This window comes from Sycon ciliatum, chromosome 4 (assembly GCF_964019385.1).
Source record: "Sycon ciliatum chromosome 4, ocSycCili1.1, whole genome shotgun sequence".
NCBI classification, from domain to species: domain Eukaryota; kingdom Metazoa; phylum Porifera; class Calcarea; order Leucosolenida; family Sycettidae; genus Sycon; species Sycon ciliatum.
In genome coordinates this window covers 29952730-29968364 of record NC_088646.1, presented here as the reverse complement: position 1 = coordinate 29968364, position 15635 = coordinate 29952730, and the positions used below count along the sequence as shown (strand labels likewise).

The window sequence follows — 15635 nt, the reverse complement described above, 5'->3', positions numbered from 1 at the left end:
GGCCATCAAAGTCTTCATCAATCACCAATTTTCCTGGGTATCAATTCAGTCTCGCCATATCTACATGTACTATCAAGAGTATTATACTCTTGGTACAAGTACTATCAGTAGGCCTTCATGGAGAGGAGGAGACTAGACTAACTGTTATGTGCAAGTATAAGTACATGTAGCTCCTCAGACCATAGACTTGTTAGTGGATGAAATAATTGTAACGGTAGATCACATAATTATGACTGAATCATGTAGTACTAGTCTACATCCGCATGACACACAGTCACAGCCTCACAGGAGATCAGACTCAGAGGCTGTTTTGCATGCTGCGATGACTTTTTAAAATGTGAAAAAGAAAATATTTCACGATCATCACCATGAATGCATGATCACTCAGCAGACAGAAGTATCATGTGAGCAGTTTTCACAATGGTATTCGGGACGTCACGGCCCGGCTGCTGGACGAGGTGTGCACCAGTGTGTCCATCGAGCCCTTGCTGCAACCGCTGACGGGGGAGCGTCTTCGCTACCGGACCGCAAATGTGGAAGACCGTGCCCGGTTGGATGTCGCTGCCAATGGTTTGTGGGGCAGTCGTTTTGAGCGTACACTTATTGATATACGGGTTTTTAATCCTCACTCACGCTCAAATCGATCTGCACCACATACTATTGTGTATCAGCGACATGAAAAAGAAAAGAGAAGGCACTATGAGGAGCGGGTGAGGCAGGTTGAGCAAGCCTCCTTTGTTCCGGCGGTCATGTCAGCCAGTGGCGGAATGGGTCCAGCATCAACAGCACTGTACAAACGAATTGCTCATCTGTTGGCGGAGAAGAGGGGTGAGCATTACTCTCATGTTATGGCATTTGTTAGATGCAGGATTTCCTTCAGCCTTCTGAAATCCTGTATCATGTGCATTCGCGGTTGTAGGCGTTTAAATTTTGGTTTGAAATTTGCACCCTCCTGCGGAGCCCACGCTGCTTTGGCAGTGGCGGAGGCTCGCTTGCCGACGTAACCGTCGGAGATCATCATGAACAATGGACTGACTAATTATTCACTTGTCCTGTCTTTATAAATAACATGTTATTGCATATGTTCTTGGTTTTAAAAAAAAAAAAAAAAAAAAAAAAAAAAAGTTTTTACCAGTACAGCACGTCAGCACAAACAGCTGGGCGAGTTTCGCGGTGAAGTCCCGCTGGCGGTGCTCCGGAGGTATTCGTTCTCCCCGTCGTTCCCCTTCCTATCCATCGTCAGGCCGCTGTTTTACGACGTTAGAGTCTTTGATGATCCTGTAGTCCCTCTGGCGGATTTCTACAACGATGGCTCTCTCATCGGCAGTGGCATGGTGCGCTTTTCTCCTCCGCCTCCTAATTTCAGTATCGTCGCCTGTGTTGGAGGCACGAGAAATCCGAATCAATGAACATTTCCCGTTTCGTGCCGACTACTCTGGCCCATTCCGGCATCACCAGAATGCTGAGGGAATGAATGATGGTGATATAGCCGGTAATGGATACGGCGAGCATTCGACGACCGCTGTCGCTGCCAACCAAACATTACTATCCGCATCGTGCACCGGGAGCAAGTCGGGTGGACCGACGGACAATCCTGTGGCGAGCATGTACGGCAATGCAACCTACCCGTGGGTGAATCGCATGGTCAACTGGAGCTGCGTGTTCAATGTGAAGGACTTCCACGACGACTTGGAGAGTGCCCAGAAAGCAGCGGTAGCGTCGGGTGGCGGCGTGGTGTATCTGCCTGCTGGTAAGTACACACTCAAAGAGAACTTCGTTCTGGCTAGCGGCGTGGTGCTACGCGGGGAGCCAACAGGCACTGAGAAGGCGAGGAATAACAAGGAAGCAGGCAACCTGGCTCCAAAGACGGTTCTTGAATGTCCAGATCGGGAGCACATGGGCATTTTCAATAGCGACCCGAAAGCTATGAATATGGGAGTGATTAATTTGGATCTTAGTGGTTGTGCCGTGATGCTTTGGCCGGCGTTGAACAGCCCTAGCAAGTTCAACCTCAAGTCGTATTTCTACTATGCCACAGACGTACTGGGCATGGGAAGCAACAAGCTGGTGTTCGGTAATCGAATCCGGGACGTGTCATACAAGTACCCAGACCCTGCTTCGCCCACTGGCAATATCTGGCCATATCGCTGGAGCGCAGCCATTGCTGCATACAGCGAGAACAACACACTGGTTGCAAACAATCTGCTCGCAAAGTCCGACAAATTTGCAAAGACCACCATAAAACTGGATGTAGGCAAGCCGACAGAAAAGACGGTGACCACGGATTACCCCTACGACAATCGATATGGCATTGATGCTGGACAGGTGTTGTTGGGTGGCGTAATCGGTGCCTATTCCAAGTCGGGCAAGTGCCCATCAAGCCCAGGTTCATTGACCCCGAAATGTGCGCCGTGGTATTTCTCACGCGGTGTCATTGTCCGTGACAACTACATCTACATGAACGGTCGTGTGGGCATCAGTTGGAGTGGAGGCGGTGATGGCAAAACCATCGGATCAGGACCACAGGTAGGAGGAGGCTGCAGTGCCACCAGTTTACTTCAAAGTAGTCCCTATGAATAGTGCTACTTGTAAGATGTTATGATAAGAGTCCAGCATAAGACTACTGAAGCACATGCCGTAATGTCGCGTATAAAAGCCGTGCTTATTCCTGTAGAAGCCGATGCCAGTACTAGGTTTTCATTTGAGGCAGGCTTCTATTCGAAGCACGTATCTCTATGTATGTCAATGCTACAACAAGTAAGTGCTGACACTGCATGTTAGTAATCAGGCTTGTATTCAAAACAGGCTTCTATACGAGACAGGCTTTTATACAAGACACTACAGTTTACCCGGTACAACAATCACTGATTTGAATTTCAATTTTTAAACCGTATTTTAAGATCATTGCTATGGTTACAAGGTGGACTGTTTGATATGCATAAATACATGTGCACGTACGTGAGTGTGGGTGCTCCCGCCGTGTTCTTTTCCTCTCTTTCTACCTCACTAGCCCTGTCGAGTGCACGCAGTGTTTTGAAAAATGATGCCACCGGCTGGAGCTAGTCAGCCAAAACGTTTCCAACAACTCCGTGATGGGTGAGAGAGAGACCTTTGAATGGTGATGAACATGATGATTTCAGCTCATTCCCTTCAGAGGTCACATGGTCTTTAGCTAGGAAGCTCTCCATACTTGATGATGTTCTCTGGGTCTTATTTGCCCTTTGCCCTTTAGATTGTCAGTAACCACGTGGAAGTGGCTAAAGGCACAACATGCTGGACTGTGGATGGTGTACATCTTAGCAAAGGCTCGGACACGAACGAAAACCGGGGCTTCAACCAGGAGGGATACGCAAACAATGTCAGCGCAAACACGGCCAATGTCAATCGACAGTTAGTATCCGATGGCCACTACACAACAGTAGACGGGGAAGGTCTCCTGCATCAGGCCGCGAGCGGTAATGACGGATATCGCAATATTTGGCATGGAAATGATTTCTCAAGTGGTTCATCCGGACCAATTTTTTACTACAAACTGTACAATGTGGAGGATAGTGTTATTTCGGTAAGAGATCTTAAAAACTTATCAAACTTAGTACATGTACTGTAGTAAAAATTATAAGGCATTTGTCATATCCCCCCCCCCCCCCTCCACACACGCACATGCATACATGCGATCGCCTATGCATGTGCACTCCTGCGCTTTGACTTATAAGGCATGATGCATTCTTGAATTGCCCTACGCCTGCCTGCATGTACATGTACATGTATATGCTCGGAATTTGAGCTTGCAAGTACTGCATGTGCAGACCTATGCCATACCAGTGCTGCTGGTTCTCTAATCAGCAGCGTTGCCGCATGTGTCACTGACTTGTGTTTGCTCCACTGTCCTTTGTGCTGCTCTGCTGTAGAACAACATAGCTGGCAAGGACTCACCGATTGGCATCGTAGTAGACGAGGCTCATCACAATGTGAAGAATGTCAAATGCTCCGACAACAAGCCAAAGTGTACGGGCGTTTAACTGGTACAGCCTTCACTGTGACGAGCAGCGCACTGGTTGTTGAATCTTGCTCTATCATCCGGCCCACGGCTATAGATCCTACTCAATCTGCGGACAGAACTGTTTCGTCCTTTGTGGACTCATCAGTGCAGCACCGTGAGAGGGAATGCTACAGATCCTATGTAGTTTTTACTCGGACATACAGAGTGCTAGCAACCTGCACCTGGGAGTGAAATGGTAGTTCTCGACCCGCTACTTGGAACGCCAATCTCGTGGATTTTATTGCACCCATGAGTGTGTTTCAGTGCTGATTCGTTAATACATCTGCATACACTTTTGCTACTTCGGTGGACATGGGGGGGGATAATCAGACTGGCACCAAAGACATTTTCGCATGCAACCGTTGCTTCCAAGTCAAGGCACATAGACGGCTCTGCTTCGGATTCTACTGCTGAAACTCTACATATTGCAGGGTGATCTCCGTGATTCCCTGGATACTGGTCTATTTTGCATGCTCCTGTACGTCATGTGTATGGTTATAGGACAGCCTTATGATCTTTGATGGTTTGTTTGGCATGTGCTTTCCTATAATTATACCGCTTACACGAAACCAATCACGCCATCCGTTATTGGAGCTGTTGTCATGGAGAATGGTGACATGTGAATGGAACTGCGCATGGGTATACTACCGGTATGGCTCAGTGACGGGGTACCGTGCAGGCACAGTAAAACTCACCTTTGGCAACGCCGCATGATTGCGCTGTTCACCTCTCAGCCTGCACCATTTCGCCTCAAGAGTGCGGACATGGCTGCTTAGAATGGTCTATACAATGTATGTCATGTACTAACTGTTACTGGCTGCGCTAGGGCATGTCTATACTATATCAGTTTACTAAGACTTAGTACACTAGCAATTGGTCAACAAATGTGTAGAAACTAGAAACTTGCTTCTGCCCAAGCCCCAAGGTCTGTAGCATAGTAGCATCATCCGAAAATTGAGTATGATGCTCCCCCAAGTTGTCCTCGGATTTAGATTCGGATTTGGTAAAGTAACACTTAGTTTAGTAAGCGGTAACCAAATCCAATTTTGGGGACGGTATGTGCCAGACTGCCAAGCAGGGAGTAGTACCCCCCCCCCCCCCCCCCCCCCCCACTCCCTGCTGCCAAGTGCCAGTGCCTGGGACTGGAGTAGTAGTAGTAGTAGTAGTAGTAAACCCATGGGCCAATGATATCAGTTTACAACTCCCTGGCATGGGCACGTGCACAAAAAGCGACGTGTGAGTGTTACTGTTATCTTGTGTCATCTGCAAGGATGTGGAAGTAAGCCGCTGACGGTCATGGTCAAGCCCGCCAGAAGACAGGAAACTCATTTCGGCACGTCATTTGCGTCCATGCCATGCCATGGTTCTCGAATCGTTTGTCACTTTACTTTGAATTTTCCAATTGCGTGTGCCTTCTGGTGGCGTGCAGGTTGCGAGTGGCGTGTGTTGGCCTACTACCTTGACTGCATCGCAAGGGGAGAGGGATAACTAGCGTATTGTGACTATTGTCCCTACCCAGCACCCAAATACGACGGCAGAAGACAGGGGGGCCGCAGACAATTTGCTGCGTGCGTCGTAGCGAATCCTGGACAGCGACTCGTTGGTTATGTAGCATTGAAGTTTGAACAGTAGACTTTCTGGCGGGTGGCGGCATACGCTCCATGTCCAGAACGGTACCTCATTATTATCACATGCGGACTGCTTGACCGGCCAAGGTTGCGCTCCGCTAAGCTTGATTCACGATACAGAGTATTACGGGCAGGGAGTTGTACAAACCCGATTACCTGGTGTCAAGGAGTGAATGGCTCTGCAAATCAGGAGATAGATAGTGCTCATCGAAGGCGTGCTGCTGCCGGCCTGTAGGCTGTAGACTGCAGTGCAATGCGAGTTGTTGTAACGCTGCCCAGAGTCAAAGGCCGCATCGGACTGACGGTGTGCGGCGGATCGCCGTACTACCGGTCCATTTTCATTGCCGATGTCCACCTGAAAAGTGAAGCGGCCAAGTGCGGTAAAATCTGGGCCGGTGACGAGATCATGTCGGTCAATGGTAACTCTGTCAAGGGATCAGGCAAGGAATATGTCAATCGCCTGTTCAAAGAATCTGAGGTGAGTGGGGTAACGTAAAAATGTTTATGTTTAAAACTTTCACGGAAATCAAAACCAATTTTGTGTCATCTTTGCAACAATCTCCACTTTCAGTGACACCACTCACCCGGAGAACGGGCAGACTGGGATTCTCCCAACAAAACAAAACTGAGCAATGAGTGCACTTAACCCTGCGTTCTTCGGCACGGGGGGGGGGTCACTGTCACAGTTCAATGTTCTTCATCACGTACTCATCGGCGAGATCATCATGGAGTCATGCATGTGTGTATTGTATGTGTGCATCCAGGGTGAGATTGTTCTGGAGATGAACTCCTGGACATTGGCCGACGAAACGAAGGGTCTTGACATCAGTAAGCTGGTTGCGGTTTGCTTCTTACTGACACAGTGTTTTCAATAACATCAATGCACAGCTTTTGCTGTTTGGCAAGGTCTTTGGGGACTTTCTTGACGCCTTTTCGGTTGTCTTGGATTCGGAATTCCGCGTTCTGTGATCATCAGACGAATATGATCGTTCTATCGTGGCACTTGATTCATGAACACAGCTGCTTATTCTCTCCTGTGTACATTGTACTTCAAACAGCAATGTGGCCTATAAGTACTCATGCATAGTTCAGAACTTACTGCGGTTGGGCTCAGTGAAATCCAACCAGGAGTGCAAACCTGGCACCCTGGACCAGTTCCTATTGCATCACTATGATTATTTGTACGTGTGTATGGCCAGTAGCCTGTATTTGTGCCACTTCCGGGGCGTCAAGGGCATGCGGGCAGGTCCGAAGCGCCATGCACATGCTAGTACCGGTATGCATTATGAGTAGGATTTCACCGGGTACAGCTGTATGTCTGGCAATACTCCACTAGCACACCTTGTAAACTGCCAGTTGATCCTCGGTAGTATAGTGGTATGTATTTCCGCCTGTCACACGGAAGACCCCCCCCCCCCCCCAGGTTCGATTCCCGGCCGGGGAGGACAGAGGCGGAGGCTCCGTAACTGGTACACAAATACAAACATGCGATTTTATCGTCGGCCTGGCAGGGCTTCCGCAATGAGGAACTAAATACAATGGGTATTGGAAGGTCATGTGCGAAGGGAACCTCCAAAGCTTACCAGTTGTTGCAGCCTCCTTGTGGACTTCCGGGCAATATGCTGGACGGTGACCTTAGCAATTTTCCAACGCTGTGAGGTTGTTTGATGATTATTTTGACATGTTGATTCATGTTAGAGTGGCACGGGCATCCCGTCCACCACCACATTGACCTATATGCCCAGGCCATGCCGGGAACTGAAGAGAAAGACGCTGTATACGTCGTATGATTGTGGCGACTGCCTTTCAACTAGCCGATGCCGTATTATGATCTGCCTCATCGTATTCCACGGTTCACGGTCCGAATTTGATGCTACCGTGCTCGTACTGGTTTTGATTTCTTCGCTAGGAACTACTGCCATTGCCCGTAACCAGGGAATAACTTTAAAAAACATTCGACTTGAAAATGTGCAAAAAGAATGTCCTCCCCGGCCGGGAATCGAACCCGGGTCTTCCGCGTGACAGGCGGAGATACTCACCACTATACTACCGAGGATTGACTGGTTATCAGTCTCTATTAGTTAGTGATTGATTGTATGTCCAAAGAAGCCCATACGCATCTTTGTGTGTGTGTGTGTGTGTGTGCATGCGTGTGTGTGTGTGCGCGCGCGTGTGTGTGTGCGCGTGTGCACGCGTGTGCATGCGTGTGCGTGCATGTGTGTAATTTTCCTGCAGCACTAAAGGCACTGAAGCACAGGATGGTTGAGACAATGTCGCAACACACGGTAGATACATTGGGCATTTGCCATGCAATGCTTGTCAATGGTAAGCTGCAAGCTGTCCAATCTTTAAAGTCACATGATGCCATACTGAGAGAGAAAGAGGGGGGGGGCACAGTTTTCTCAGGTCTAGTTAGTCTGCGGACAGTGCTGTTTACGGTTTTGCAACATCACTTTCTAAAACCACTGTTAAACATGGTGTGCTGTCTGGTTCTGCAGACAAGCTAACTGTGCAACTGGACAGGCTGAAGCGCATGGCACAGTTTTGCAAAGGTAGGTTTTCCGTAATGTGCGAATGATAATGCTCGACATTAACGGCGACGATGACAACAATCACACTGAACCACCACCCCCCCCCCCCCCCCCCCCCCGCGCGCGCGCGCGCGCACCGCCGTCGCCGCAGCAGCAGCAACAACAACAACACTCGTGACAACAACATCAACATCAACAGGGTTGATACACGTGTAATACCTAGTCTATGCACAACATTTACTTATTGATTACTACGTGAGACCCTGTGATAATGCAATGAAGGCTTATAGAAACCCTAGGTCATGGCGGGCAAGGTATGCTTCTCAGCACTACTACACCAATCTAGTTAGTTAGTCACGGATGCTTGCGATGTTACATTGTTACTTGTACTTGGTATGGGTATGCCTTCCGTTCTACAGTCCATTTCAAAACTATAGACGCGTACCTAGGCAAAAACCGTTATGCCAGCATCTATACCACATAAAATCTGTGATCACTTTGTGCATAAATTTTTCCAAATTGGGCGTCTGTTATCCAATCGTTTAGAAACTATATGAGAGTAATTGTGGAGCGATCCTGAGCAATATTCCGAAAACTATTCTCAAAAAGTTCCAGCCAAATTTGAAATATTTCAAAAACCCTACGCGTCTATAGTTTTGAAATGCACTGTAGTGCACATCATGATTCTGGACTCTGGCCGGGGGGATGGGGGGTCGGGGGGGGTGGGGGTGTTACATTGCATTCAGCATGATTGTGATGCATGTACCATGTACCGGTAACCATGGTCTCAGTGGGCGTGCTGTTGACAAAGGACATAGCTGCTACGCGCTTGACGTGTGACCATGTAGTTCTGACTTTCTAATCTCGCCTGTATAATGCAGCGTTTGCACATCAGCTGTGCCTATTCTTGGCAGAGTTTCGAAAGCTTGCCACTATACACCGAGGTGAGTGAAGCATGGGACAACGCTGCTGCTGTTGTGCATGTGGGTATAGGGGTGTGTGGGGTAGGAGGGGTGCTGACTCGGTAAAAGTGCCATCATACTTTGCAGCAAGTTCTAGGGCCATCAATTACCATAGCCTGAGGTGAAATACGTATCCGACGGGTGCATTAAAGTCGAAATATTCCTGTTGTCATGGCAGCTTGCGGGTATCTGCAAAGAGGCTGGTGTGTTTTGCAAGCTTCTGTACAGCTGGTGAGTTTTCAAGTGGTGCCTGCCTCATGATCATCATTTCGGCTACATGCTACAGGGAAGCTGACTGTGAGTGATGTATACTGTGCTATCAGGTTCGGCCTCATTTCCTCTGTGCTGCGCTGTTGAGTCCACAAAGGGCGAAACCGTGAGTTCTGTCCGCAGATTGAGTGTTACTGTACATGTACTAGTACTTCTGCAGGGTTGAGACTGACATGCGCGTGTGTGCTAGTGTGCTGCAGATATGGCAGACGTATTCTATCAACTTGCACCGCAGGAGCGGCAGACCGAGGTGTCGTCATCGTTCATGCTCGTTGCCTCCAAACTGCGGTGAGCACAGCTCAGTTTGAATGAAGTGTTCTTTGCATGTCTGTCAAAAAATAAATACTTTTTAATAAATTCACGGTTTGCGTGAGACTCGGCCTCTAGCCGAGTTTTCCGCATCCGTAGGAATGCCACCACCATCAAGGATCAAGTACACCATTATTTAGTAGCACCCATTCCTCCATAATGGTGACCCTCTTTGTGATGAACATGAAAGGACCGGTAAACTTCCGGTAAACTTCCGGTAAACTTTGTTCGTGCAAGTGGTTATTTTATGTATCCGTACTTTACACCCAGTCAATACACAGTGTCCAACAGACCCCGAAAATACTTGTTCTTCTCAAACCAACGCTTGTCTTATCACTGCTCTTCTTATCACGGCTCCACTTTATTACCGATTTCTTTGACATCAGATGGAATCATGGTGGCCTTAAAAAGAAAAGCTCAGCAATGGACCTTGCTCAGTAATACAGTATGGTATAACAAAGTGCTGTACACTGAGTAATGTTGGGTGCCCAAGAACGACGCGCCGACAAATGAATAGGCTGGAATTTTACCAGGTACAGGATACCCTTGTGTACATGGTGGCTCAGCTAAAATTATAGACAGTTGTACACTGTGAAAAATAAGAACGGCCTAGGCCACGACCCAGAACCCGGCCAAGCTCTGGTGCACCAGACAGTGCTGTATACAAACATGTTCTGCATTAAAATGTACTGTGTGCTTGCTTTGTCTTGGGCCTGCAGGAAAATTGCAGACAATGTGGATGAGTGCATACAGAAGTGCCTACAGGTGAGCTGGTACAGCAGAATATGATGATGGATCTGTTGTGTGTAATTTGTTTTCAACGGTCTTCACTTTGACACTGCAGTACTTCTTTAAAAGGACCAATCGCGATTTCCCATTGCCGTCACGGTCTTGCTAAGAACGTGTTTGCACACATGCTATGTATGTGTGGAGTTGAGTTCAAGTCACAGTACCGTATTTTTCCAGTTGTAAGTCGACCTTTTACGACTAAACATAGAAGGAGAAAGGGTGGGGGTCGACTTACAACCGGGATTCGACATATAACCGGGAACTATCAGTATTCTACAAAAAATGACCTGCACTGCATGCACGAGTGCACCATGTGTACACATGTTTGCCAGTTTATTGGCCTTTTTCAAGGATTGGGACGTTATACCCTCCAATAAGGAATGTTTACATAATTTGTTGATATGTTTGTAGCAGGGAGTGGTTAGTAGTACTTCGTTGGGTGAAAACTTTAAAACGCAGAATTGAGACCTCCGGATACGGGGGTCGACCTATAACCGGGGTTGACTTACAACCGGTAAAATACGGTACTCGTGTGTGAAACGAAAACTGTAAAACTGGTTTTGATTGGTTTGTGTTATTTTGCTCTTTGTCAGACATTGGAATCAGTGCACACCTTGCTGTCCAAGGTGAGTCCGGCCATGCAGTAGAAACCTGAGTTTCTGTGATGTCTTTTTTTCTTCCTCTCAGTCAGAGAACAAAATATTACTTGACTATGACATTGTATTGTTGTCTGTGTCCTATATCCACTTTACACCGCTTAGCCTGCAAGTTTGGAAATTGTTGCAAGCTTGTCTCGTTGTCACGTGTTTTTCTTTCTTCTTTTTGATTGATGTGACTGTGGACAGGCACTGCCGGACACTCAGTTGACAGTCAACAAGTATGCCGACAAGAAGTTTGAGTATTTGGTAAGCTGAATATGCTGGCCAGGTCGCCAGGAAAGACTGGTATTATGAAAAAATAATCAGTCGTGGGCTGAGAGATCATCGAGTTGCACTCTCTTGCTTATGTTCTCTTGTACGTGGCCTGATGTACTTAAGTGGGATTCACAGAAGCTTTTTTGCGATGCGATGGGCGATGCGAACTCGCGAAATATCATTCACAGAAGAAGTCAGCGATGCGACGCCTTGCTGATTTGGCGTGAAGTTCAATGCAGGTGGGTGCGTCACCATGGTATTCGAGCGATTTGGTACAACTTGTACAAATTTACAGGCAACTCTTGAACCTTTGTACAACTTTGCTGTAGAAAAGGTCAAAATCGTACACCAACTCGCTTGTCGCATCGCAAAAGTTGAGCCGAGCTCAACTTTTGCGATGGCCCAGTTGCGGCAGTTGCGTGGGGTGCGAGATGGCTGCGTTTTGGGGATTTCCCGGTTTCGCGGCCGTCGCATCGCGTGTCACATCGCAAAAAAGCTTCTGTGAATCCCGCTTTAAGCAAAAAAGCTTCTGTGAATCCCGCTTTAAGCGGGATTCACAGAAGCTTTTTTGCGATGCGACACGCGACGCGACGTGATCTGCGACGAATGCGTGCGATGCGAACTCGCGAAATACCATTCACAGAAGAAGTCAGCGATGCGACGTCTTGCTGGTTTGGGTACGTCACCATGATATTCGCGCGGTTTGGTACAACTTGTACAAATTTATAGGCAACTGTTGAACCTTTGTACAACTTTGCTGTAGAAAAGGTCAAAATCGTACGCCAAATCGCTTGTCGCATCGCAAAAGTTGAGCCAAGCTCAACTTCTGCGATGGCCCAGTTGCGGCAGTTGCGTGGGGTGCGAGATGGCTGCGATTTGGGAGTTTCGCGGCAGTCGCATCGCGTGTCGCATCGCAAAAAAGCTTCTGTGAATCCTGCTTCAGGGCCTGGTCAGACTGCGGCAAATTTTGGTTGCCTGACGAAAAAAGAACAGCGTCCAGAATTTGAATCGCGATCACACTACACATGTGGGGAGAATTAAAATTCAAACTTCATTTCGAGCGTCAAGTGATAATCTCCACGAACGACGTCAAATTCCTTCACCTTGGGGATCGCCAACACCTTCAGTGCAATCCTTGCAACCATCCTTATGAGTTTTGTTGTTGTCCGTGGCCAATTAGCTCCTCGATATCGAGATGAAAAAATCAGTGATTATCAGCGTCAATGGCGTATCAGCGTCAAATCCTGTTTGGAGCGGAAAAACGTGGTCCGTTCTTGCTTTTTTTTTGGAGCGTCAACTCTCGCTTTTGCCGCTCTGGCGGCAAGTTACTATGGAGATTCGGATTATAATCCCAGGATTATTTCGATTTTGCCGCAGTCTGACCAGGCCCTTAGGCAACTTTGCTTCAATGTACCCAAATCGAATTAGCACTCTAAAAAAAAGAATGTCCTCCCCGGCCGGGAATCGAACCCGGGTCTTCCGCGTGACAGGCGGAGATACTCACCACTATACTACCGAGGATTGACTGGCAATTTCTCCCATGACCCAGCAGGTGAACGAATCAGAAAAAACGTACTATGATTGTACCGTCAAGCATGACTTGCAAACTCCATATCTGGTCTGCCGTTGCAAGTCCCAAAAACCGATCTGAGGGTCACATAAGCCTTGGCACTGCTTTCGGCACATCAGTCGGGTTTGTTTGACCATGACTGTAGTTGTAAGCAATTTGTAACTGGTCAGCTGTGTAGGCAAAAACAGTGCGGTGAGTTGTGGCCTGGCAGTGTTTAGCCTTACTCACCATACTCGGCAAGCACTTTCCACACACATCTGCATGCACTGGGCATATTTTTCAATTATTTTGTGTCTCTTTTTTTGCAACTTTCCCTCAAACTGATGAATGTCTGTTTTTCGTCTTCTATTTCGGTTGCATGCCTGTCAAGGCGTACTGCCTGAAGGCCTACGAGATGGAGACGTCGGAGGAGGAGAACTTCGCAGAATACGAGCCATGGAATCCCATCTATTCGATTTGGGAGACGGATTACAGGTTTGTGAGAGTGTTGATGTTTTATGGTGATAACAGCAACAGTAACCGTGACTACAGTTTTAGTGGTAAATCATGACAACGATGGTTTGGTAGAGATTGTACTTTCATTTCTAGGGTACCCTGTAAGAAGGCCTTAGGCCTGTGGGGATTGCCCTATCAAAAATTTGATAATAATAATAATTGTGTTCGGGAGCACAGTAGCAGTTGTGAGATATGACGGACCATCTGCTCTGTCCTCCATAGCTGACCATCTTTCTGTGCTGCTTTGATCATACATACTTCAGTACTATACGTATATCATTGCTGCACATTGTTGCACCATGCCTTATCTCCTAGTAGAGAAGAACACTTCCCTTCTGACAGTATGCTTGTGGTTCTTGTTTTGATTCCGCCCAGGGATACCGTGCACTTGCGGCACAAACGGCGTTCGCAGTTCAACAAGATGCGTACTGTTGTGTTTGACAAGATCAAAATGCTCGAGTGGAAGTTAGGTACAGTAAATATCGGATATAACGTGCCCCTTTGATTTTCGAAAATGTATCACTATATCCGGTGCATCACTATAGCCGATTTGCATGTTTGACCGACACATGGCACATGACTGCACATGAAATGATGCGTACACGCTGGAAAAAGCATGCTGAAAGTGCATGCATGCTCCGCGGACTGTGTACCGGTGCATGACACAGAGCAGTGCATGGCAGTGCAGTACGAGTACAGACTGTACATGTACTAGAACTTCGATACATCATGTGGCATGGCTGCTTCTTCAGCGTGTTCTCCAAAAAAAGCCTGAGCTGGATCCGTGCTCACGTAGATCGTAGATCTACTCGGTGTCCAACGAGTTGCGTAGAGCCAGAAATAGACATGAGTGGCTGTGTACGTGAGTTGGCAACATCATCGTGAGAGGCAACACAGCCAGAAACGGACAAGAGCATGCAGAAAGATCACTCTTGATCATTATATGCGATATTTTCCTGTACATTTGATATGGTTTGCTTCCTGAAGGCCATCACAATAAGCGATATATCGGTATAGCCGATAATAGTGTATATAGTGATATTTTAGCTGTATTTTTTCAGATTTGATTTTGATTTTGACGTGTTCTATCACTATAACCGGTATATCATTATATCCGGTCACTTTATAAACGATACTTACTGTATGTGTATACATGTGACCAAGGGTGTGAAGCCATTACCATTGGTGTCTTTTTTAAATGAGTTGCAATGAGGCACATGGGCAGAGTATTTACCAGGGAGGCGGTGCTCTGGGTGTACAAGCAAAGCAAGGTCTGCCTGTATTGTTGTGTTCTGCGCACTGTATATTATGTTGCTCTTAGATGGTGATCTGCCCATGCACATGGAGACTGTTGGCGCTGCACTGCACGCGTTCTACGAAGCCGGAGCCAAGCTGAATCAAGACTCGCTGGCTGTGTTCCCCATCTCGTGCACTATCGAATGGAATGCGGTCACCACTGAGTACGTCGAGCAGCAGATGGCTCGCCTCCGTGCATCATCCTACTCAACGACTAACGGCGATAGCCATCTGGACAATGGCGTTGATAATGGCGCTGGCAATGGCATTGATGAGGAGGAGGAAGATGAAGAGAGCAGTGAGACACAGCCCTTACACCAGTAGGTGATGGGCGTCGTCAGCATACGTATGGTCCGACAATGTCATTGATGAGGAGGAAGATGAAGAGAGCAGTGAGACACAGCCCTTATACCAGTAGGTGATGGGCGTCGTCTGCATACGTATGGTCCGACAGTGGCATTGATGAGGAGAAAGATAAAGAGAGCAGTGAGACACAGCCCTTATACCAGTAGGTGATGGGCGTCGTCTGCATACGTATGGTCCGACAGTGGCATTGATGAGAACGAGTAGGAGAGAGCAGGAGATGCCAGTTACCCTCGCACCAGTAGGTGATAGAAACGTGCCAGCAGATGGCTCGTCACCACTGGTCACTGCTGCCAAGTCCTACACTACAGTATAAGTTGTCTGCACAAGCTCTGCAGTTGTAGCTAGGGCAATTTTATCAAACTTGAATTGAATATATTTTGACATTTAGAACTGCCACGTTTGTCTATACCTTTCTATCATCACCACTGATAGAACTATCTTGAGAAACAATTTGAAGAGAATTAAT

At 47.5% G+C, this 15635-nt stretch overlaps 2 protein-coding genes and 2 non-coding genes across 4 annotated transcripts; 2 read left to right on the top strand and 2 right to left on the bottom strand.

Annotated features, from left to right (window-relative positions):
* Positions 1-1142: 1142 nt before the first annotated feature.
* LOC135815531 (uncharacterized) lies at positions 1143-4663 on the top strand. The gene is made up of 3 exons (XM_065328847.1): positions 1143-2526; positions 3233-3562; positions 3909-4663. The coding sequence occupies exons 1-3, from the start codon at positions 1309-1311 to the stop codon at positions 4017-4019; spliced, it is 1659 nt and encodes a 552-aa protein (XP_065184919.1). The 5' UTR covers positions 1143-1308; the 3' UTR covers positions 4020-4663.
* Positions 4664-5169: 506 nt separating this feature from the next.
* LOC135815530 (PRKCA-binding protein-like) lies at positions 5170-15634 on the top strand. Its single transcript, XM_065328846.1, has 12 exons — positions 5170-6145; positions 6432-6495; positions 7903-7992; positions 8166-8219; positions 9080-9142; positions 9631-9718; positions 10459-10504; positions 11122-11154; positions 11374-11433; positions 13383-13486; positions 13883-13977; positions 14829-15634. The coding sequence occupies exons 1-12, from the start codon at positions 5921-5923 to the stop codon at positions 15125-15127; spliced, it is 1221 nt and encodes a 406-aa protein (XP_065184918.1). The 5' UTR covers positions 5170-5920; the 3' UTR covers positions 15128-15634.
* On the bottom strand, positions 7652-7723 carry Trnad-guc (transfer RNA aspartic acid (anticodon GUC)). Its single transcript has one exon. It is a non-coding gene; the product is annotated as a tRNA-Asp (tRNA).
* Positions 12892-12963, bottom strand: Trnad-guc (transfer RNA aspartic acid (anticodon GUC)). The gene has a single exon. It is a non-coding gene; the product is annotated as a tRNA-Asp (tRNA).
* Position 15635: the final 1 nt, after the last annotated feature.